At 39.7% G+C, this 25,182-nt stretch overlaps 1 protein-coding gene across 1 annotated transcript in view; it reads left to right on the top strand.

The window, feature by feature from the left end:
* Positions 1 to 10,580: 10,580 nt before the first annotated feature.
* SYT9 (synaptotagmin 9) overlaps positions 10,581 to 25,182 on the top strand; it is a 51,554-nt gene continuing 36,952 nt past the window's right edge. Inside the window, exon 1 of the mRNA XM_014310121.2 lies at positions 10,581 to 10,678. Within this exon, the coding sequence (XP_014165596.2) occupies positions 10,581 to 10,678 (98 nt within the window). The remainder of the gene's footprint in view (positions 10,679 to 25,182) is intronic.

The raw sequence follows: 25,182 nt of genomic DNA, 5'->3' as shown, positions 1-25,182 counted from the left end.
TATTCAATGTGTCCCTCTAGTGCAAGACTTTGTAGGATAGAGGACAAGTGTAAATCATATTTCCTCTCTTGAGGTCAAATGAATGAGCACATGTGAGGCCCAAGTTCCCTTGGGTTTTGAGAACCAAAGCGCTTTTTCAAGAGTTGAAAAAAACACAGCGATGTTATGTATTCAAGACTAAAAATAGGTATTCATTTTTTCTTTTGAAAAGTCAGGAACAAGTCTGAAGAAGGTAAAAACAATTACTTCCTGTTGCTTAAATTCTAAAATGCTCTGCTAGTTTAATTCCCTCTAAACAAAGAGGCTCTCAGAGATTTTCCTGTCATACTGGAGGAGTTTAATATTGTTTTTCTCCTTGGAAATCTGTTTTAAACAGATTGCTAAATTTTGAAACAAATTGTAGAAAAGAGCAAATCATGTTCAAAGTAAAGGGACTACCTGTGCACTTAATAATGACTTGAAACTATAATTAAGATAAATCAATTTAAAGATTTAAATTTATTATAACCACGTATAACATTTTCCTGGAATGCATTCTTGTTCTTTTGCAGCTTACCTAAAGAATTATAGGTGTTAAGTTATGACTTACTCTTCAGAACCAGAGAAAAGGACGACTACAAAGATTTTCCTCATGATGAAACCGAGCTTTGATCAGGCTGGAACACAGTCATGTTAAATACTCTTCAGATATGAAAGAGCCCTGCTCTACTGAGATCACTTTCTATTTTCCAGCCATGCAGAGCAGCTGCACTTTACCTTGAGAAGCCAAACATGAGGAGGTTTTCTGTAGTCCCTGTGACCAGCCCTCCCTCCACTGCTGTCCCATGGCTGCTCCTGGACACTGTGGGGAGCAGAAATGTTTCAAGCCTATGAGAAAAAGGCAGGAGGAAGGTGGCTTCCAGCCCTTCTTGGCCTCTGCATCCAGATTCACTACAGGTGTGGAAAGTAGGGGCTTCCATTTCCATTCTGGTTTTAGTCCTCACTTATTTGGGGATTTCACCAAATGTTTGTTGTTCACTGTCTGCCTTATACCCTAAAACTACAACAGTGTGTAACACTGTGTTAAGTAGGCTGATGCCAACTACACCTCTTTGTATTTAACAGAAAAAAATGTGTTTACTCAAATATGACATATATAAAAAAATGCGTTTACTCATATATGACACATATGTAAAAACGTGTTTACTCAAATACGACACATACATAAAAATAATACTTATTTCCTGAATTCATTGCAAGCCCATTTGTGAAGTAATGCAAAAGTCAGAATAACGTGCTAACTGAATCAGGAATCAGTTATCTCTGCAGCCACACAGTTTATGCAAGCGTGCAGTGAACATTAAGGAAAACAGGTTATTTTCAACTGGGAGTAACACAAATATCTATCACTGAAAACGGCCTGAAGAGTCATGACCTTGGAAAATTAGGATGCCTAGACTGAATACAGTCTGTCTTATACCTGAATTCTTGTCCCAAGTGCCAGTTCTGCTGATGAAGAGCAATAGGTTAATTTAGGCCTCGTACATACAAACTGGTTTTGCCACTAAATCTTGATCACTGCATTTGTCCCACCTCCTATTTCAATGGGGTTTGCACATTTCTCCTAGATGGGAGGAGAGGGGAAATAATTTGCTAATGATGCTTTCCTTATGCTTACCCAAAATCTTTGTACAGACCACAGTTTACATTTGTCACCAAAAGCTCTGATTGCTTAAGCAGAGGTGTTGCTGTAAGAGATTTATGGGTTATTAATTCCTAAAAAACTCATGAACTTGTGTTACAAAAGTGACATTTTTAGAGTTTTATTATGGTAGAATACTGAATTGTTAGGTGTTTGTGTGATCCACACATGTAGTGACCCAAGTACAAATGATCAGCCACATGTTGCCCCAGATAGCTTTCTGGAAAATTCCTTTCCAGGCTAATTTGTGTGGGGTTAATTACACTGACAATTCAGAGACCTAGAAATGTAAGTCCAAAATTATTGCTGTCATAACAGCAGATCTGCTTAAACTCAGTCTCTGTGCAGCTCTGTACCAGCTTTGATGTGCAATATGTAGAGGCTGAGCACCAACTGCAATTTATGTATTGTTGTTTAAAAGCACATTTCTAGGGTTTAGCTCTTCCCCCACTGAAAATAATGATCATTGTTGATGTAGTGCAAAGCTGTACTTAAGAACATTGCACTGTATGTTTTTTGCTATATTTTGTCATTCATTTAAGCTCTTCTGTGGCTTTATTTAGACCAAAGAGATAAAGAGAGATTATTTTGACCTAAAGCTTTATGTCTCTTTCATATTGCTAACAAAATTTTAGTCCAAGGGATAAAAATTTAGAATAATTAATTACAGATGCTGTCAGTTGCAACTGCAGTTGCTAAAGTTCATCATTTTACAAGATCAATCTTTTCTGCATGCTTTGTAGTATTGTTAAGTGGGAAGTACTTGATCCATTTATCTGGAGAGCACACAAATAAAGTGTTGTGCATAACAGGTGGTGGTTTGCACATTTCTTACGTTTGCTGTTGTGGTCACACTGGGTATTGTGTGGCTTAAGCTGCTCAAGACGTTCAGCTGCCTCTCTTTTTTTGGATTTAGGCATTCACTAGCCCAGTGAGATCAGCTTGGCTTCCTTTGGCAGGCACGTACACTGCAGGATTTCATCCTGTGCATCTCCCAAAAGTAGCTGGAATTCAGAAAGGCAGGAGATGCAGTCAAAACTGGCATGTGTGTGATGTGTGTGTGTATGTTTTAAGCCAATTTACAGGTGGTATGTGTCTACCAAAGCTAAAGGTTGGAAGAGTCTATAATTCTGTCAGAAAAAGCTTCCAGATTATTGCTGTAAATCCACCACGCTGACAAAAACAAGTCAGGCACTAATGATTTTGGAGTTAAAACTTTCAAAGGGCTTTTTCAAAGACCTTCCAGATTTCTTTTTAAATTAAGAATAATGAGGATTTGAAATAGGGTAATTCCTGCCAGGATACTTTCTCACTTTCTTTGTGTTCCTGTTGAGTTTCACATGCACACAAGAAAGCCTTGCTGACTTCCCTTGGATACAGGTTTCTTCAGTTCATTGCATGTCCATCAGGGAGTTGTTTGGAATATCCTAATTCTATCTTACAGTCTGTGAAACTCCCTAACAATTTCCTTTCCAGCTGTGATGGGCCTTTCCTGTGTGTATACAAAACACTTAAATATTTATCTTTGAAAATTTCTTCAGGTAAACCAGCCTTCATCACTCCCATCCAGGTCACTTTGTGCCTGGTTTCTCCATCCCCTGTCTAAATTATATGTGTATGTACACCACGGTTCCATGTGTTTGCCCCTTGGGGTGTTTCCACTCCTTTTCTCAAGCAGAGTCTCATTTTATTTACTGCCCTATTTTTAATCTCTTTAATTCATCTCCGTTTTAGTTGTCTGACTTCGGCAATATAGTTTGTTTTTCTTCTCACATTTAGTGGAATTTCAGAATGCAGTGAGAGTTTCAGTAGCTGTGTAATCAGTTAGTGCATAAGGTTTGATCCATCTTACACACTTCTTGTCTCACTGGGCATCTGTCTGCAGCTATATAAAATTCCTTTAGAGCTCCTTTTTAAAACTTCCTGCTTCTTTTGTTGTTTGCAGGAGGTTCATGGCTATGGAGTTCATGCTTTCATCAGTACAGATTAAGACATTCCAAAAGCTGTTTCTCACATCTATCCAATTTTATAAATAATTGCAACTTGTAATTCCGTACGAATTATCCCACTATTACAGAAAGGAATGTACAATGCAAATTAAGAAATGATCAATGAGACCAACAGTCTTATGATCTTCTCTTTCCTTTTGTAGCAGATGTTTTACCCATTTAAAAGAGGAGTTTATTTTTTTTTCCCCTAGAGAAGTGAAATGGATAAGATTGATGCCTAGTTATTCCATCTCTTTTTGGGAAGCCTACCCTGAATAGGCTGATCTCAAGTGTTCATTATGCTAAGTTCTCTCTGCACAGCAGAAAGGAAAAGAGTTTCCTGAGCCTGGCTGCAGGGCAGTGCAGCAGGGATTGAGTTCTTCTTGCTGAGTGCCCTCCTATTCCCTCTAGTAGGGCTGATGCAGGATATGGGTAGCAGTGGCATTACCTGCTGTAAAGACATTTTAGGTCCATTAGCAACCTAAATACGAGGCAAAACAGAGCTGGTGTTGCTTCAAAAATATGTAAAACTCTAAAGAGAAAATTCTCTTATCAGTACAGTTCTGGTTTTTTTAAGTTATACCAATTTACTCGGGGTAATACAAGGCACAAATCTAAATCAGTTGCTCAGATTTTGTTTTCCTCCATGATTGTGCTCTCTCCTGCAGTAGATCATGCATCAGGAAAGGGTGCTATTTCCCCAGATGCCACAAAGGCATCCGTGATAACAAAAGTCTAATGTAAACTTTTCTTCCTTTTTGTTCTCATTTTATGTTGACAAACATTAAAGATGACTAATGAGTTTAAAAAAACCAGCAGAGCTGAGAAATTAGGCTGAGCAGGTGAACAGAAGGTGAGGGGCTGGCCCAGTTTTGTCCATTTGTTTTGTTTTCTCCAAGTCCAGGGGTGTTTCACAAACAAGGAGTGGGGAAACCTCGAGGTGCAGCAGGCACAGGCATGGTGCCTGTCACCTGTTCTGCTCAGGAGATGGGCCTGAGGAGCAGAAGAGGCAGCCAGGCCTCTGAAGAGAGAGATAACACTCATGTTTCTAAGGGACCAAAGAGCACCAAGCAGACTTGCTGTCCCCTGGAAACTGGAGTTAGCAGAGGTGAAGCCTCGGGTTCTGGGGACCTGCCCGTGGGCACAAAATGGGCAGGAAAGGCTGTGGGTATACTGTGTTATACCTCTGTTGGAAGAATTTCTATTTCTCTTTTATATTACACTAAAACTTGCCCCTTTTTTTTTTTTTATTTTTGAAGCCTTTTGAGCTTCTTTGTGGAGTTTGATGTAGGAAAAAAAAATAGATAAAGCAGGTCTGTCCAAATTCTTTGTCTGTCTTGGGGTCCTCTCACTGGTTTGTTTGTGGCTGGTGGGTTTTTTGTGGGTTCTAAGCCAGCCTGAGAAATCAGGATTTGCTGCTGACATTTGGGCTGTGGCTGATGAGGAAAGAGAAGGCTTGGCCATTGTGGCATCCCCTATTCTGGAAAAGCTGTCACCTTGACTCTTCCCTGTGCAGCAGCATCACTGTTCCTGCCAGCTTCCCTTAGCTGCAGAAGGTGTAACATTTTTATATCTGCTCTCATTCTCAAGTTAATGTCTTGTTCCTGCCTACCTTATTCGTTCTGTACCTGTCTCTTGTTCTGTTGTCACTGTGTTATAAAGAGCAAATTGACTAGTCAAGATGATTTCTTTCCTGCTGCTGCTGGGAGCCAGTGATGATAAAATAGCTAAAAGCAGTTCCCAAAATAGCAGTGCACAGGTATAGGTTTGCCAGAGAGATTGGATGGTGATTACTCTATAGGTCCTTCTGCAGTGTTACAAGTCAGACCCAGCACTGTGAACAAAAACCGCTCTTTCCTCTTTTGATGGATTTTTCTTCCTTTTCTTCTCATTTTCTTGGGAGCTGGAAACCAGAACAGACCTTAATTGCAACAGGACTGGCAGCATCTTCAGCCACTTCAACTTTTCCTTCCTTCCCAGATTAGGGGGAAGCAGTTTTTCACCCTCAGGAACATCCAAAATTCAGTCTCAGGATTCACTTCTTATCCTAAAGGCTCAGCGCACTGAGAGATGAAGCAGTAATTTTGTTAAAATGGAAGGTTTGGGATCTAACATTTTTTGGTCATTTGGCAGTTTTACCTCCCTTTTTTCTGCACCCCTCTCATGTGGAAGATTTGCAGTGGTAGTTGTTGCCATGGCACTAAGCAGGACGAGGTGTCTACTCCAGCCTCAAAGCTGGATGTTTATGGCCGCATGGTGAAAAATTATCCCTTCTGACAACTCGGGGTTGTTTACTCGGAATTAACACACCACTCCTCTTCTTCTGAAGTGAAGAGGGGCTCTTCAGGTCGTTCCCCGTGTGTCAAGACAAATGTGAGCTTCAGCAGTGCTGGAAAAGCCTCAGAATCAGCTCTGTCCTTCCAGTCCCTCGTTAGCTGTTCAAATGAACAACCGCTTCACGCCCTGCCGAGCAGCTGATTGGCCTTGGAGGGAAGAAGCATCTGAAGCAGTATTAATGTTTCATTCAAAATCATGAGAGCCAGGGAGGAGGGGAATTAGGGAATTCAAAACCCCAAATCAGGACTGCCTTTTGTTTCGCCAGGTCCTGTTCTCATGAGCAGCATCCCAGATTTTCTCCCACGCTGGATTTCCTCTCAGGATGGCCTTGCTGCCTTTGTGGGGTGTTTTTGCCAAGGGTAAATTTAACAGCTCCCTTCCCTTTGCTTTTCTTTCTCCATTGTCTGCTTCTGTTCCCCAGCCCTGTTGACAGTATCTGCTATGACATGTGCTGTACAGGAGATGGAGAGACAAAGAAACTGTGCAGTCCCTCCATCCTCTTCTCTTTTCCTTTCTCAAGTCTTCACTGCTGCATCAAGGCCAGTGAAAATCCCTTTTTATTTTCTCACCAAGCACAGCAGATCAGAAAGCTGAAAAATTAGTGCCTTAAAATGCTATCTCAAAGATCTGTGAGCAAACTGGATGTGATAAAGCAATCAGTAAAGGAGTGTGGTGGGTTGCATGACAGCAAGAACAGCCAGCTGCATCTGGGAAATATGTAAGTCCTTGGACTCCAGCAGTATGAAACTTCCCAAGCTGCGGAAGAAGAGCAATTCTTTCTCTTTTGTGGCAGTCCCAGTGGTTTGAAACATAGTTGGCAACTAATAATTGCAATCATAGAGTCATTGACGTTAAAGGAGACATCACCTCACAGTGGGGATTCACATAAGATCTTGGATTCCTTGTACGTAGTGTAGCACGTGCTGGGGTTCTTAAATTTGCAGATGTTGCTAATAAATAAAAATAGTTTTATTAGGACAGGAATAGAAAAAAAACATTAGATACAGAAGTGTTGCATAACCAGCCTTGATGAGCAGGGAAGCTCCCCTTCTGCGGCATTCAAGAAGTACTGTTCCCAGTAAATGACAGCAAATAGATCCTAAATCCTTAGGTCATCCTGAGATAAATATTAATGCCACTGTTTTCAAAAACTCAAATGTTGCTTATTCTTTTACCTGTTAGCCTCTGGAAAAAAAAAAGGGGAAAAAGCAAGTTTTGACAGAGTATTTCCTGACTCAGCAGTTGGATGGAGGGAACGATGCTGACGCACTTGGTTCAAGGTAATGGAAGGACTTCACCCCAGCTGAGGAGAGCTATGAACACACAGAACAGCACAGCAGGTGCCTGCCTGTAAATCCTGCTAATCAAGTATTACTCAACAATCTGTTAATACAAATGTGTTTGACTCAGGGATGTTTCTTAGAGACAGGAGTCATGCTTTAGTTGGCTGCCATAGATTACTAGCTGGAGACTGTGAAAATTAAGGCTGGTTTTTTTGAATTGTGCACTTGAGATGTGATCTTGTAGAAATCTGTCAGTGCTGCTTTTCCCTACCCTTTCAGCTGCTTTTTCAGTAGTGATATGCAGTAAAAATTCCATCTAATGCCCTGTCTGTAATCAGCAGAGAAAGCAGGGCATGTCTCAAGTGTGATGTCAGTAAAGCATTGAGCAGAAAACAGCCTAAAAAGCAGCCAAGAGAAAACTGTGGGCCCAAGGATTTAGGTGGAAAGTAGCCAGCCTGAATATGGCTCACTCTATTTTCATAGCAAACACAAAATAAGAGCCTGGGCTTTGCTGGGGCCTCTCAGCACTTTACTCTTATAAATAATAAACAGAATACATTTTCCTCCTGTGTGGGTTAGCAAATAGAAATGTGCCTCTGTTATCAGCAAGGAAGCCATAATTGAGAGGCAGTGATTTTGTGGAACACACATTCAAATGGGACTAAATAAAAGCATGAGGAGGATTTCAAAACTTCTATTTCTGTGCTAGGTTTCATATGTTCAGCTATGGAATTTATTCATGATACCTTTTTGCAAGCTTGGATTTACATTCTCAGACTCAAATCATGCCACTCACTCCACCCCATATCTGACACAGCAACAGCTCTAACAGGGTAACTTCAGGTAATCTTTTGCATATCCCAGCATTTTGCTGTTCACTGCCCCATTTTCAGCTTAATTTCAGAGTTCTGAGTGTTTGCTTTCATGGCCTGGCTTGGATTACAAATGCACATCTTGGTGTGACACCATTTGAGACTGAAACTGAAAGGAATGTGGTCATGGTAATCTTGTTCACATTATTGTAGCAGAAATGCAGAATAAAACATATTTTTCTTGGGGAGGGACACATTTCTAACATGCCCCATTTCCAGTCTGTGTCCCCTTCACATTTGGGATTAAAGAGTGTCTTTTTACTGGCTCTGTTTACTTGATCTTAAGGATATCAAATTGTTTATTCATTTCAGGATGCCTCAATGTATGTTGTGCTCATGTTTAGGAAAATTACAGAATTAATTACCCACCCCTTAGATGAAAGCCCTCTAGAGAAATTACAGTGGGTAACTCTTCTCAACAACCCACTAACAGCACAACTTTCACAAGCCTGGAGGTTTGGAACATGCAGTTCTTGGAAGTGCTTGGTCCTTTTCCCTTCTTCTTTGTCAGTTTTTTCTTAATGAATGTAATGTCATGCCTACAAGTGAAAAGTTTTCTATTTCCTTAACATTCACATTCAGTCATTCAAAAAATTATTCCTTTTTTTCCTGCAATCATCTGAGTCAACCCAGTGGTGGGAATTGTTTTGATTTTAAGGACATAGGATCACAAGGACTTCCTGAGAAAAGGATGTGTACAAGCACCTGAGTCCAAATAAAATATTTAAAGTACTGTTCATGTAATTCATTTTTAGGTGTTTTTTTCCCTAATATAATCAAGCTATCAGACAAGTGATTTTATTTTCTTCTTTCAACATCATTTTTTAATTTATTTTGAGGGGCCATGTAGAACCAGAATAAGAAGCAGATATTGGTGGGCGCCTTATCTATCTGTGTTGGATGACAAAGAAAAAAGTACCAAGTTCTCAAAAATGATCCTAAAATTATTCCACTGAAGTGGCTGAAAAGTTAGCAAATCCCATCAGTGTATTCCAGCTAGCAAGAAAAGTGGGGTGTATCTGTCTCTGGAGAAATGAGAACCCCCATTACTATTTTTAGAGACCAGAAGAAGAAAAAATGGTGGCTATAAATTTACCATCCATTGTGTTTGTTTTTCCCTTAGAAGTAGCAGAACTTTGAAAGTTCTTCAAAGCCAAGGAAAACCCCAGATCTGAGAGCAATCCAGCTGAGCAAGTCTTGGAGGAGGAGAGAAGACATGAAAGCTCAGTGTTTCCACTTCTGTTCTCTCAAGTATCCCACAGCAGTGTTGCTGTGGTTTTTAGGAACAGGGACTGACACCAACATCTCCTTCACGCTCCTTGTAATTCTGGGAGGGAGATGAGGAGAGCAGGGGTTCTCCCCTTGCAACAGGCCCAAGGAAGAGCAGCCATGAGTCTGCAGGAAGAAGGTTTCAGGGCTGATGGTCCCTTCTCTACATCCCACTTGTTGGTGTGCATCCACCTGGAGAGCCTGGTGCGTGCACCGTGTGAAAAGTGTATCACTGATTATAATTGAACTCCTCCTAAAGAAATGTGCCAAGCCCCGTGATTATAATTTCTCTCTCTGGTAAGGTTGTTTGTCTTCTCTTTCTTGTTTATTGCTTGAGTGAAGCTAGCACATTGGAAATTCTGTTTTAGAAGTAGGATACCGCGCAACTGGTGGTATTTCAGTGCAGAATAACCCCCAGAGGGATTTGTAATCCCCTGGTACTATCATCCAATAGTGAGCCAAACTGAATAATGAGCTCGGTGCTATGAATTCAGCCTCATGCTCAGCCTCATTCTGCATTGCTTAGAAATTAATTAATTATTACTCTGTATTTATGCTGTCAATGACATCCAGAGGCTGGCCTAAACACTCTGGAGCTGCTGGCAGCAGCAATACATGTACATGCAGGTATTTTTATGTACATGCAGATATTTTGTTTTCCCTCTATAAATATGTGCTGTACACTGTCTTTTAAAGGAGCTGCATCTTCCCCACAGCTAGGCACAAACAGACAGTACATGCTGGACATCAGTCAAAGATGCACAATGACACATAGTTTGCTATTAATGTTTACAGGATTTGGAATGTTGTAATTGATTTTGGCACTGAAAGTGCAGTCTGGTAAATTGCTTGTCACCCTTGTTTCATCCCCAGTCTCACTGAGAATCTCATATGCAATTAACCATAATTGCTATACTGTATTTATTCTGAGGCACACAGCACATTGCTGGTTTGATGTTTGGTTCTCAAAAATGGTGAGTTAATTGCTTACAAAAACACAGCTCAAAATAAGGGGACCTTTGTGGCGAGGGACTTTGTTCTTCAGAGTGGAAAATGACAGGGACTTTAATATCATCCATGTTCCAAACTCATGGCCCTCCTGTACTTGAAATCTCCCTGGCTTCAGGGACAGGAACTTGTGCACGAAGGCATGACAAGTCCGTCTCCATTACCAAACCGTGGGACACAGCGAGAGGAGCTGGATTCTCTGCGCACCAGGACCAAAGTTAACAAGTTCTTGTGCTGTCTGTAAGACAGAGCAACTCCTTCTGCATGTGGAAATGGACAGGAGTTCTTTAAAGCAATGCATTTGCTCCACATCCTCGAGGTCACAAGGTAGAAGCAGCACTGAATGGCTCACATGAATTCCTCTGCCAGTTTATCCTGGCAATATTTTCTATTTAAACAGCCAAGGCTCCAGAATTAGCATGGGCTGTCTAGAAACCTCAATAAAACGAAGAGCTTTGCCAAGAAACAGTCTAGGACAGCAAAAAAAAAAAAAAAAAAGAAATGTGAAGCCCTTCTCACAGATGAACAACAGGAATCTGCAAAATTTTCCTTCCCAGGAATGAAGAGCTGCATTGGCTCCTGCTGTCATCCAGGGGCTGCATGCTGGAGGACAGGTCTGGTTCTCAAGCTTAGGATGAGGGCACCTGCTCTTTTCATGTGGTAGTGGTTTGGTCAAGGAGGACCTAATCAGAAATTCCATTGCTATCCTTGCTAGAGCAGAGGATACTCTTCAGTTCCTCATGTTAAGAAACTAGCTGTTCTAATTTTTTTCTGGAGAAAATAATTTCAGGAGGTAAGATACAGATCCAACTTAATTAAAGAAAATGCAAATCCAGTCTAATACATTTTCTAGTAGGGAGTGTAGATTCTGCTTGCTGCAAGCACAAAATATCTCCAAGAGTCTGGATTTGACAAATAGTGGCAATAATTGTACATCTAAAACATTAAAAATATCTTTTATCAGAATGCTGGATGAAAAAAGGAATTTTTTTTTCAACTCTTGCAAACTGAAAAAAACAAGCCTAAATACCATGAACTGATTTCCAGGATATTCAAACTAGTTTAGATCTTACTTTTCATCCTGTTAATTATTTTGCTATTCTCCATTCAATTAATTATCAGATTAAGGTTCTTATGTAATATGTAAAATGGTCTTTTGATAGTAAAAGATTATGAAAGAAGTGCTGCAGAGTTTGCTTCAGAAGAAAGCACAGCAAGATTGAAATCTGCAGAATTCCAACTTGAAAAAGGCTGTTAACTTTGGCAGCAATTGCATGTACCATTACAGCTGCATATTCCACAAGAAAATGGGGTGCATCACTTGGGGCCTGGAAGACAACTGCAAATCTTTACTGTAGGAATCATTAAAGATTGTACATAAATACCATTCCTTGGATTCTCTGCTTAGATCTTCCAGAATTGCTACATTTATCAAAACGGCTGTTTCATAGTTTCTATTACAGATGTTAACTGATTTGGAGCTTTGTGGTTTGCACAGGAAGGATATGAACCAAAGGCCAACAAGATGATTAGAGAGATGGAGCATCTCTCCTACAAGGAAAAGCTGAGAAAAGAGAAGGTGACCTAAATGTGGCCTTCCAGTACCTGAAGGGAGCCCACAGGAGAGAGGGAGAGGGACTTTTTACAAGGGCCTGTGGTGACAGGACAAAGGGAAATGGCTCCACTCTGAATGATTGTGGGTTTAGATCAGATATCAGGAAAAATTCCTTTGCTGTGAGGGTGGTGAGGCCCAGAGAAGCTGTGGGTGACTCATCCCTGGAATTGTCCCAGGCCAGGTTGGATGGAGCTCTGAGCAACCTGGTCTGTTGGAAAGTGTCCCTGCCCTTGGCAGATGGTTTGGAAGTAGATGATTTTTAAGGTCCCTTCCAACCCAAACCATTCTATTCATGATATTTCAGTCTTCATGATTCAGTGATATCAGTGATTCATGGTATTTCAGTCTTCCTAGAATCTACTCTGGAAAAAAAACAGAAATCCTTCTGCTTTACAACCTAAGCAATGATTCTCAGCATGAGTTCTTTTACTCCGCAGGGTTGGTGACGTGGCTTTTCAGCTGCCTGTATCACCTTCCCTCTCCAAAATCCGTTCATCCTCTCAGTCCTTCACGTGTTGGCCGTGTGCCTGCTTGAAAGCAGGTGCATTTGGAGAAATGGCAGCTTTCTCAGGACTCTATTATTTAATTAACTCCTTTTTAACTGGATTCTTTGAAAAAGCTATCCCAACTGTCTGGTGGCCAGTACCTTGCTTGTGGGCTGAGCAATGCTTGTCAGACTCCCTGCTTCCCTTCTCTTGAGTTGCACCACGCTTCTCTAGAAGCAACTGGAAAGCTGCTAGACTCACAGTGAGGGGTGAGAAGATCCAGGTTCCATTTTTAACTTCCCAAACTCTTTTCCAAAGGCTCACCTTGAGAGCTGTGCTGCGCCGTGGGTTTCCATTCTGTGTCTTGGTTTGCCTGTTTCCAAAAAGACATTTAAGTAACTTTGACAATTATAAATGGAAGAGCTACTTAGTGATTAACAGTTTAATCACTGAGATAATTTAACAGCTTTGTTCTGTGGCCTACTTGGTATTGTGAATAGAAAAACAAACAATTCTTCAAATATCCACTAGGGTTTCTGAACACATGTCTGCGCTGTTTACATTCCATTAACATTCTACTGATACAGATTTACTCACAGTGGTTTTAACTGTGCCTGTCCAGACACATTTTTATGCATTCTCACAGCTTTCATGAATAAATCCTGATTAAAAAATAATAAATTACCCTATCAACAACAGCAGATTCATTGATTATTTAAATAAGGACAGAAGGCTGTCACTTATGTCTCAGATATATAGCAGAGGTCACTAAACTTAAATAAAGACTGAAAAAAATAAAAATAAAAAAATTGCTCTTTAAAACATCATAAATTACATCTTTCCAATTAGAAATCTGAATTTTCATATCTTTTCCTATATATATGATATTTGAAAGCACCAGAGAAAAATATTTTTAATGGACCTTCATGTCACAATCCAGGAGGTCAATACTGTAAATTGATGGACATTAATGAAGTAACTGTGCATCAGAGAGGTGGTCTGGAGGCTTGGACAAGAAAGTGTCAACTGCTCTTAATCACTCCTGGAGAGTAATTAAATGAGTCCTTAAATTGGGGTCTCAGAGGTGCTTTAGATGGTTTAGCTTTGTAATTCTGAGCTCACAGATGACTGATGACATCCTCACTGAAACACAGCATAGAATCTTTAAGGGTGGAAAAGCCCCTTTAGGATCATTGAGTCCAACTCTTAAAGCAGCGCTGGGAATTCCACAGAAACCTGGCCCTGAGTGCCAAGGTGCCATGTCTGGGCACCTTTCAAACACCTCCAGGGAGGGACACGCAGCCCCTGTAAGGGCAAGGAGGGAAGCTTGCATTTGGCTTTCTCTCTCAGCCCCTTACAGCTCCATCAAAACACAGCAAGGACCTGTGGCTCCAGCCATCCTACTCAGCATTAGTAATTTTTTTAGAACACCAAAGCCCTACAGGCTTATATTAATAAATATTATTTATTAAGCTTATGTCAGTGGTCATTTTATATGTATTTAATGCATACTTCAGAATCTTATCTTTCCACCATTGCTGATGTATCTTAGTCTTGGGATGGTCTTGTGTGAGTGTGTATGGCAGAGGGGAGGGATGGAGAGAGGGAGAAGAACAGGAGAAGGAGAAACCTCTGAACACACAAACCAAAGTAAATGAGTGTGGATCCATCTGCAGTGTTGGAAAAATGGAGTGTATGAAGCGTGCCTGTTCATTGTCATAGAGGGAAATAAATTAAAATCTCCAGGAGAGTTTTAAGATATTAACCATTCATATTTTAATTGCTGGATATTTTTACATGCATCAGATGAATACGCTTCTTTAAAGTGGTTGATACCCTTAAATAGAGTTCAACATGCAGCCTTTGCTATAAATGAGTTTTTGTATGAGCATAAGAGCTTCTGATCCTTTCTCTGGCCTTAGTTTCTGGTGTTCAGAGGTTTCTGGAGTTGTGGCTCACAGTGACTTTAAATATCTAAAATAAAAACACCTCCTGCTTTTCTTAGGTGCAAAATCTACCACAAGGCCCCTTGCAGCTTTTGAAACCCCCAGAGAGATGCAAGGCTAATGTGTTTGGTGAAGTTACTATCAGCCTTAAAACCCTGAAATGCTGAAGCATTACTATCTTGACCTTTATGTCAAGATGAATGAACAATAAATTAACTTCTAGGACAGCAGGCCCTTCTGCAGGACTGCATTCGTTGGAAAATGTCTGGTTTTACATAGAGGCAGAAGGGCAAAAATAGGCTGGTTTTCATAAATGCTGAAATATCTTCCATCCTGGTAGTTGCCAGAATTTCTAGCCTTAAAGAATTAGGTTATTGATGCTGTTCTGTGGCATTTCTGGTTTATTATCCTGTGGGTACAAAGCTATGGGTGTTGCTAACAGGAAGGTACCAGAGGGATCAGGGTTGACAGCACGCAGGCTTATACCAAGTCTGACCTTTGTCCCTTGCTCCCCACCTGTCTCCTTCTGAAGATTTGTTTCCCTCATGAATCCAGCAGGTTCTCAGCAGCTCCTGACCTTTTCACAGCAAGTGATTTGTTGGGTGTTCCCCTTTGGCTGTGTGGCAAGGCCATGTTTCTCCAGGTGCAGGTGCCCAGTTTGACTCAGGAAATGTAAGGGCATATTGATACACTTAGGGGATTTAAGGGCATATTAATACACTAACCTTCCTGAGTCACTGGCAGAAGTTTTGCATCCCATCTGTGAACTCTGGCATCTGTGTTGGAGAGCAGCAATCCCATGGTTGCTTCACTGATGCTGAAGTGCGTGGCTCAGATTGATTGTCGTCTTGATTTTTTTCTTCCTCTTTTTTAATCTATCACAGCTCAATCAAAGTGCTTAAATCAGCAGCTGTAGAGACTAAAGCCCTGAATTCATCCCTCAGTGAGCTGCAGTACCTTCAGTTTGCTGTTTCCTGAGAAAGCTGCAGAACTGGATGCCTCCTGCCCACTGTGGAGTAAGAAACACAAGAAGAAAAACCCCTCAAGCTTTCCAGTTTCAATTTTATATTCACGACTAAATACAACATGAAATGATTCAGTTCATAAGAAATTGTTCTGTTTACAAGAGTTGTTGCTTCTTATTCTTTCTACAGATTGCTTTTAAATGAAATGTCTCGCATGACTGTACAATTAAACCCAAGAAAACAGCAATCCAGATATATTCAAATCTTACTCAAAGCATACATTCTTTAGTATATGCTTTGCAAAAATAAGCAAGTTGAAGTTCTTTTCTGTATTCAGATTTGCCAGAATTAGGAAGGCTTCCAAGAGCATCTCAGCTTTAAAATAATCCATGCCTAGGAATGAAAAAGAAGAAGAGCAGTCTGAATGATAATATTATCAAATCTGTTTCTCAGTTCTGTTCTTTAGCTGCTGCATTCCTGAGATGTTTCACTTCAGATTTCTCTTGATTTTCTCTGTTTTCATGTCTGTTCTGCAGTTTTCTCTTAGACAGTGCTGTTGACAGACAAGACATTTGGACTTGATCTTAAGGATCTTTTCCAAGTCATATGATTTTATGACTTCCAGAATTACCCACTCATAATTCTGAAAGTCTAAAACTATTTCTTTTGCTCTCTATCAGTGGAGTATCAATTGAAAAGAAAGATATTCCATATTTTTTTTCCAACAGTGAATTGATAGTAGACATGATTTGATGGTACATTATTAATGCATTATCTTTTCTAGTAGTAAATATCCCTGCCAGTAAGGCTTTCTCACACCCTAATACTTATGGATCAGCCCAAAAATCTTCCTTTTATAAAGTGGGAGCCCTAAGTTCACAAAAAGCAACAGACCCAGAATACATTAGCTGTGGCTGGAATATTTTTAACAGAAGTCAATGTGAGTGTTGCAGTGCATCTGGCTCCTCATCTGAGAAAGAGAAATGCTTTCAAGGCTGCCTTTATTTCCCTTTGTGCCAGCAACCCCCTCTTAAAAGAAAAGTCAGGCTATTTAGTCAGCTTAAGATGTTAGTGATTTGTGATGACAACAAGCAATAAAGTTGCTTCTTATCCATCCCAGTCTATGCGGGCAACTTTCTTGAAGTCCCTTGTGAGGTTTCAACACTTGTGACAACCTTTTTATGATCTGCCAGTACAGAGAAAGCAAATGAATTTTGGCTCTCCCTGAAATCTAAAGCGAGTATTGTAAATATTGAACCACTGTGAAGTGCCAGACTCCCATAATGTAGGCTTAGAGTCGTTGATTCTGAAAAGGAAGCTAATGAAATAATTGACCTCGTTTCCACTGCAAGCAATCTGACTTTAAAGAGAAGCTTGCACTTCTAGTCTATGTAAATTGTTCAGAAATGTAATAGCCTTATTTCTTACATATTTATTAAAAAAAACAAAAAAAAAAAACAAAAAACCAAAATACACCTAAAAATTAAGAAAGGTTCAAAAACAGATATTTTTTTAGGTTATTCAAAATCAGAAAGGCTAAGGGTTTCCACTAGACTTAATAAGATTGTAGAGAAGGAGAGACCACTGGTTTGTTAAATTCAGTGCTTCTAGTAGGAAAAAAAATTGGAAGTTTGAAAGAAAAATACAGATTTTGACTAGAACTATATGAGCAACACAGCTCCTTTTAACCATTTGTCTTTGAGAAAGTATCTGTTAATCATATCCATCAGGTTATAGATTTGTGTGTATATATTTAGTCTTTAGGTATTCATGTGAAACTTTAATGTTGTGGAAGCTCAAACAGCCCTTCATGCTATTTAGCGCTCTGTCCACATCTCCCAGTCCTGTGTATGAGTTTAATTTCACAGATTTTGGAAGGTGGCCCTGCCCATGGCAGAGGGGTTGGAATGGGATGATCTTTACCCAAACCATGCTATGATTTTATGAGCTCCCTAGCTGTTGTTTTGGGCACTTTGGGAGAACATTACTGTACAGTTTCGTACAAATGGGAAATGAAATGCTGCTCTGTCATTTCCTCTAGTACTCTAAAACACTTTACTATTATTGCAGCTTACTGGGCTTTCAAGGGCTATAATGGAACTTGGAGCTTTTTGGCATGGTTCAAATGAGCTGTTTGCTCTTCCATAACCTGGGGGCTTCCTGCTGCTGGCTATATACTGCAGAAATAAATGGCAATTTCTCTTCATCATTATTCATAGGGTCATAATATTCAAGATTAATGTGAGCTCAGATGGCTTAGTCATTAGAATATTCACAAATCTTGATGGTTTCATAATTTTTAACACACGCAATTTGTCCAAAAAAGTTTCTACTGGAAAATTTCTCTTAGGTTATTCTTTATTCATTCTCCATCATTCATTTTGCCATTAAAACCTTTCATTCTGCTAATGAGGGAGCACACACAGTATTTGCCAAAAGTGACTAGTCATTTTGTTCAACTAGATGGGAAGCTAAATTCTTCAATTACTGCATGAACTTCTGCTTTGCATACCCTAAAAAAAGCCAGGATAAACACTTGCAAAACATTAATTAACAGCTCTGCTCACTTTGTGATGGATCCTGGAAGAAAAAGAAAAATCAAAGTGTATCATATTCATTGTTTTCTTGGAATAAATAATCTGATTCTGTGATTTAACACATGCAAAGAAGAAGCAGAAGAAGTCACAGGAACTTTAGTCCTGCGAAGCACAACTGCTCACTGTGAAGGAGCTCACAGGACTGATGGTCACAGGAATTTGCAGTGTGAGTGTCTGCCCCCAAAATTTCTTTTCCACTAGTAATATCACCAGCTTTCCCTTTTAGCTAGGACCCAAGCATGCCTCAAATGCCAAATGGCTTTTAGGAGATTTTGTGTTCCTTTGTTCCAGCTACTTTTCCTGTCCTGCAGATGCATCACTCCCCATGATCCTTCCTAACAGGGTAAAACAGAGCCATTAAAGCCATCTGCATGCACAGAGGGCTTGAAAATCTCACATGGTGTCTTTAGAACTGCTGTCCTCTCTTCTGTTATATTTTAATTTATGGATTTTTTTTTCCCAGTTTATAATTTTTTACACTCAGCATTACAAAACCACAGGTATACAGTAATTTTGCACATTTTATCAGTTGTGTGAAGTGTGTCTTGAAAGAGAAATCAATAATAAGCAAAAAGAAGCAAGAATGAGGCACGGGAACCTCAGAGAATCTTACCGCAGCCATGGATATGCAGACATGAAAAATCCTTTTTTCCTCTTGCACTTTGTGACTGTGTCACTTGTGGAGCAGAAGATTTCATTTCCACCAGAGGAACAGCATCATTCCTTGTCAGTAGATACTGCTGCAGGATGGCAGGGAAGAAGGCAAGCCTTGGACAGACGACTCCTCTCAACTCTGTCTTTAAAATTCGCTGCTCCTCCAGCCAGCTGTCTGATTAGTGCAGGCTTTTTTGGCACTTACAAACTGTAGCACAGTATTATGTGTCAGCTGAGTTGTCAAAGATATTCACATTAATGCAGACTAAATATATTGGAGATCCGCTGTGCAAACAGTAATAAATTCTTCTTAGAACAAGTTCACATACAATTTCAATTGTAATTAATCAACCATCCGAGTATGAAATGACCTTACCTGAATTACAAACAAGACATTCTGCTTACATAACTTTTTGTCTTAATAAGCAAAACTTTCTTTTTGCAAAACAAAAAAGGTGCGATTGGCTGTGTTTTGAGTATTTTGTCTTGTTATTTAATGTCCATGAACAATTTGCTTTAGGTTTTGTTGGTTTGTTTGTTTTGCTTTTGTTTTTTTTTCTTTTTGAATAAAGCTTTAGTCTTCTGACCTTATCAATAAATAAATATGTCAATCTTATGTCAGTTTTGAGTCGTATCACAGTGATTCCTGCTAGAAAAACACTCTGCACAAACAAATCTTTCACTGTTTTTGCCCTTGTTAGTGTGAATATTTTGTATGGCCATTTAGTAATTCTGATTTCATATTGAAATTGTGCTGTGAAATTTATGTGAATTTAAACTGATTGACAAGAACCTTGATGAAGTCCTAGGATTATATTTATGAGACTTAGTTAATGTTAAACAGTACCTGGAAAAAAACATTAAACAAATTTGTAACCATAGCAAAGCAGATGAAGAGAAAGCACACTCTGATAAACTGGAATTGGTCACACTTTTCAGGAATAAAACGACATGCAAGCCACTCAGAGGATTAGAACAGTGTCTTAACCAACACAAGAGCTTTGCATACCCTAAAGCCTACCTAGAAGATGTAGAACACACAACCAGGGAATTTTAAAAAATCACTAAAAGCTAATAACAGCCTCAAATACCAGTGAGACCCAGCTACAAATACATTTTCAGTGCATGGAGAATGTTCCTGCCATGTGAAGCCCTGACACTGATCTCATTTAGGCCAGGTTTGTTGGCCCACACCGTAAATGTCAGGGTCAGACACAGGTGGAGCAGGTACGTGTTACAAAATGAATTTAGTCTGAGGTTCGTTCCCTTTAAAGAATTGCACTGAAAGTTTCTAAACACGGTGTTAAGGATAATTAACAGCATTTCAGAGAAGAATATGTTGGCTGGGAATTATTCTCTGTCCCAGGAGTCTTTGCCAAGGGACACCTTCCATCCCGAACAAGTGCCAGTGATGTTAATTAAGGAAAACTTGTGAGGCACAGAGGAAACTACAGTGCAATACCAGGCTAAAAGTGCTTCAGGCACTTGACCCTAACACTTCTACGGAAGACTTGGGGGTTTAGGTTTAAACCTTGGGGTTTTAGGATTTTAGGTTTAAAAAACCCCTCCAGTTGTTCCTGTAGTACAACTACTGAGCTGAATGTTGGCTACTAGCCCTCCATGGATGTGTTTGCACAAAGAAAAGCAGTTTAGATTGTCAAAAGCACAGCCAGGATTTCAGAAGTAGGCACTGATGTTTTTCAAGAAACCAGACTTCTAAACATATTCCTTAAAACCTCCCCCTAAACAACAAAAGAAGTAATGAAAAGAGTAATATTTTTTTTCCATTTGAGAAATGACAGCTTGAAATTTCCACTGTGTTTGGACAGAATCATATTTGCAATTCTCTTGCATTAAAAATACCTGTATTGCAAGATTTTGAATTGCTAAGGTTTGTTTCACCAATTGCCAGCCAAACTTCACCCAACAGATCAACTGTCTATTACAATACTTCTGGAATATTAGAATAGTCATTTTAATAAAAATGAGAGTAAATCAGCAGAGAAAAGAAAGCCTGCTGTACTTTGATAAGAATTTGTAAAGAACTCTCCCAGTTAGGATTTGTAGTAAAACTCATTCAGCCTCAAGTTAAACCAAATTACAGCCAGTTTGTTGGGAAAGGAGTTCATTTGGTAGAACACCAGTCACATCCAGGCAACCTACAACTTGATTGTCTAAATAATTACATTATTGATCAGCAGTTCCTTTCATTAAGTGTCATCTCTGTGCCTGGATGATGAGAAATTGCCTGTTCAGTTGTTTTTTATTTTATCATATGTTGGCTCTCATTTGAATCTTTTGGAGTCAGACAAATCCAAACAGCATCATTTGTGCTTTTTGACTCCACAACTCCAATTGTATGTCTAGACACATAAATTGATCTGCATTAGCTATTGACCTTTCCCTCGTTGGCTAATTTAGATAGTTTATTTTGTATAAAATTTAGCATTCCAAATGGTTACTTAATAAATACAAGAAGGAAAAAAACCCACTTCAATCTTTGTTTCACATATGAAAAGACAAACACATTTCTGCGTGTTTTGCTTGTCTGATTTTTTGGTGAGATTTTTCAGCATCAGAGTTTTAGAGGGTAAAGCACAACCATTTATTCCAGAAAAAACAAGCCACAGGCTTGCAATGTGGTACTGTCAGTATTTGAATGGAATCATTACACTTTTATCTTAGCTACACAACACTCATGCACCATCTATGTAAAAGTTCAAGACAATTCAAATTCTTCTAGAACAATCTATGATTTTATTCAAAGTCAGTATAAAAGTTTATGTTCAGTGGATCTATACCAAAAACCTTTGAAATATAAATAGAAGCATAATTTAATTTCCTTTTTTACTAGATAATCTGCAAAGTGCAGCTATGTCTTGCAACATTACTGAAATTTTGGTTATTGTGATCTAAAGAACGTTACCCACTTAGTATTTCATGCCTGCCAAAGTGAGATTATGCTGTGAACCTACTTGGTGGCTCTCAGACATTGGAATGGGTTGCCCACAATGGCTGGGGAGGTCTGAATCTTTGGAGAAATTTCATCTGGGCATGTTCTGTGATTCTCTTTGATAGGAGAATCTGAAGACAAGACAATTTATATTCCTATCATACATTCCTCGACATAAAAAGTGGGATTTTTCTTTTCTGTGTAACAGATCTGCTTTAAAATCTAAGTAAAAAAAATGTAAAAAGATTCAGCATTCAGCAATGACCAAACTGAGTCTTTCTGATAAAAGGGCTGAGGATTTTTTTTATCTCACTGACTGTGCTAAAATCTGTCACAGACAGAAAGTTCATCTCTCCAGTCTGTGGTAACAAGTGATGGTGTGATCCACAGGTAGAAAACTCAATTTCAATTGTGCTATTTCCACATCATTTTTAGCCTTGTGATTGCTACCAAAAAAATAACCAGGCCAAAAGTGAACAAACAACAGCAACAAAACAAAACAAACAAATAAAAAAACCAGAAAAAATCATGCTGATAAGCATAGTAGATAAATGAGTTGGAATTCAGTAGAATAAGAGGGATTGAAACATGGAAACCTGGTCAGAAATTGATCATTGCATCAGAATATCTGTAAGACAATGCCATGAGTATGATATTCAGAGAGCCCCTGTCCTTCCTGGAAACCACAGCTGAATTCCTGGTGGTTGGAGCTGCATGGAAATAGTGGCAGTGCCTCCTGAGCCCTCTAACATTGAAGTCACAGCCTCAACAGACAGAGAATTACAGACAGCTACCAAATCTCAAGAATGTTTCATCTGGGGCCACCCTAAAGGTCTGTCCTCCTGTTTTCTGTCTATTCAAAGGCCTCCTTTGCTAGAGGGGGACACATTGTCCAGCAGCAGCATGCCATAATCAATATAACCCAAGTATTCTGACATGCTGGAATTTGGGAGCTCAGCTCTTAGTGCAGCCACGATGACAAAGGTAGAACTATGAAATTTTGACTTGGATTCACATCAGGATGCTTGGCTGGCATCATAGCATTCACAGAGGGATCTTCGGAACACTTTCAGTGCTGCAGATCTCATTTCTGTGAGGACAAAATAGTAAAGACTTACCCTGCTCTCATTACAAAGCAGAGGAAATCACTGGCATCAGATGAGTACTGCTACCACAGGAGAATACAGATAAACAGGCTTAGAAAAACTGAGACATCTGGAGAGATGGAGTAAAAATTAGACAGAAAATACAGTATGGAGCAGTACAAGTGGCTAATAGAAAAGCAGCTCAGGGATGCAGCCAAAAATCTCTTCACGTGGGACTGTGCTTACCTCAGATGTTCACCGTGGATCTGCACTGTTGCTGAAAATTGCCTGCCAGGCACACAGGATGTGAAAATTACTGTCTGATGAAAGGGAAAAGCTTAGAGCCCAACCCTTTAGTCTGCTGTCTTCCACAGAAGCAAGAGGGATACATGATGGTCTCTTTTCCACCCGCAGGAAAAAAAATTTCATACAAAAACTTCTTCCTGACACAAAGGAGCCGGGAGAAGCAAAACCAAGGTGATGGATGAACACTCCCCTCTCCCGCTGTGACCTGCACTGTTTACTGCCCAGCTTCTCTGCAAGCCAGCTGTGAGATGATGGTGTTAGAGATGTTATTAAAGCCCCCAGACTCTCCAAATGAAAAACAGTTCATGTTGCCCCCATGTGTTTCTTCTCACAATGTCTGTTCTCTAGAAAACTTCCTCTGCTAAAGTCATCTTCAAGGTAGGGTAGGGGACTGCTGGTCTACTTTTCAACTTGTTCCTCACCTTCATATTCACACACCCTTATCATTGGGCAGTCTTCTGTTCTCACCTTGTAATCTTCTGGCTGCTTCTGATAACTCCAAATGTCTCATTTCTTTCAATGCTGGGTCATTTACTTGAATCAGTTCTTTGCAAGAAATGGCCTTTTTGCAGACCTCTCATGTATTTCTTGCTTCTTCTCCAGGGAATCCAAGACAAATTACTTTATTCTAAAGGCCTTCTTTCATTTCTTCATCCTTGATCCTCAGCTTTTTAATCAAAAAGAGGTTGTGCTCTGCCTCCACTGCCAGATTTGTTTACCAAATCAAAAATTATCAAGAACTACCATTCCACTCTCTCCCAAATTCCCTTTTATGCATGGGAGGAATTTCTTTAATTAATTTTAGCTGTGAAAAACTCTTTGCTGTAATTCCAAGCAGCTGCTGTGCTGTCCCCACTCTTAATGAGCTTTGTGTTGATATGACTGGGAGAAGGACAGAAAGGGCCATGCTGGATAAAATTGTTTGAAGTTGGTTTGCAACATGCAAAATAAACTGGACAGCTCCTGTGTGAAATGGATTGCAGTGCCACTCCCCCCACTGTGGAAATTTAATCTGTCTGGCTGGTGAGAATGAGACTCACAGCAGGGACAGAAGGTATTGACTTTTCCACTTTTTTAAAAAAATGTTATTTTTATTTTGGAATGGACCGGGGCTGTTTCATCTGAATTGTCATTTTTAAATAATTGTCTTAGTAGAAGCAGCACATTTCAACCTTCTGCCATCCCTTGAGAATTCAGGCTAGCTGTTTGCTTAGAGAGATGCAGCCTGACACTCTGAACCTACACACAGTGTGAAAAATTGCTTTGATCAGCTTGTGTTTATAATTTAAGGCAGTAAAATAGAATCCTCACTAATTGTGTTCAAGGCATGATGTATTGTGTAATCCACAGAGAGATTCATTTCAAAAACATTGTAACCACAAAAACAGCTGTTCCACTGAGTCATTTTCCCAACCTGAAACTTAAAACAAAACATAGCAAAACCCACTCCCAGTAACTTATTTCTGTTGGAGTAGGATAATGCTGGAAATGTGGGGAAAAACAACAGAAAACTCATGTGCACATTCCTTTTTATACCAGAAGTCTGGAAAAAGAAAAGAAAGAGCCTTTGGATGACACAAAATAATATGACGTGGCCACGCAGCTTTCTCAAGGTGAAAAGAGAATTTTCAATTTCTGACTCTCTTGGAGTTTAGTTGTTAATTGCAGCCCCGAGATGTGCAGGATGTCTCTGCTTCGGCCCACACGGCTGAAGAACGAGCCAGAGCTCTTCACTTTTCAGTCTTGAGGTTGTTTATCAATTCTTATCTATAAAATTTTCTTTCTGCCCAGGCGAGGTCTGCTCAGCAGGGCAGCCACAGGCACTCTGCCCGCCCCCGAGTCCTTTTATACTACAAACTATGTATAACATATTTACACTTAATTCCCAATACCTATCACCTGTGTTAGACAGTGCACTTCTACTCTAAACCAATCCCAAAGTGCCAGCATCGCTGCAGAAAATGGAGAACAAGAATAAGAAGAAGAAAGGCTGGACATGCCCAAGTTCCTCCATCTTGTCTCCAAAACCCCCATTCCAAAACTCCCAAAATCTACATTTTCACCCTGTGATAATGTTATTATTATACTATTCAAACCTCTGTGACTTTCAGGTCCTCATACAAAGCTGGTAACTTGCT

The sequence above is a fragment of the Geospiza fortis genome, unplaced genomic scaffold (genome assembly GCF_000277835.1).
Source record: "Geospiza fortis unplaced genomic scaffold, GeoFor_1.0 scaffold196, whole genome shotgun sequence".
Lineage (NCBI taxonomy): Eukaryota > Metazoa > Chordata > Aves > Passeriformes > Thraupidae > Geospiza > Geospiza fortis.
This window is presented reverse-complemented; position numbering and strand designations above follow the sequence as displayed.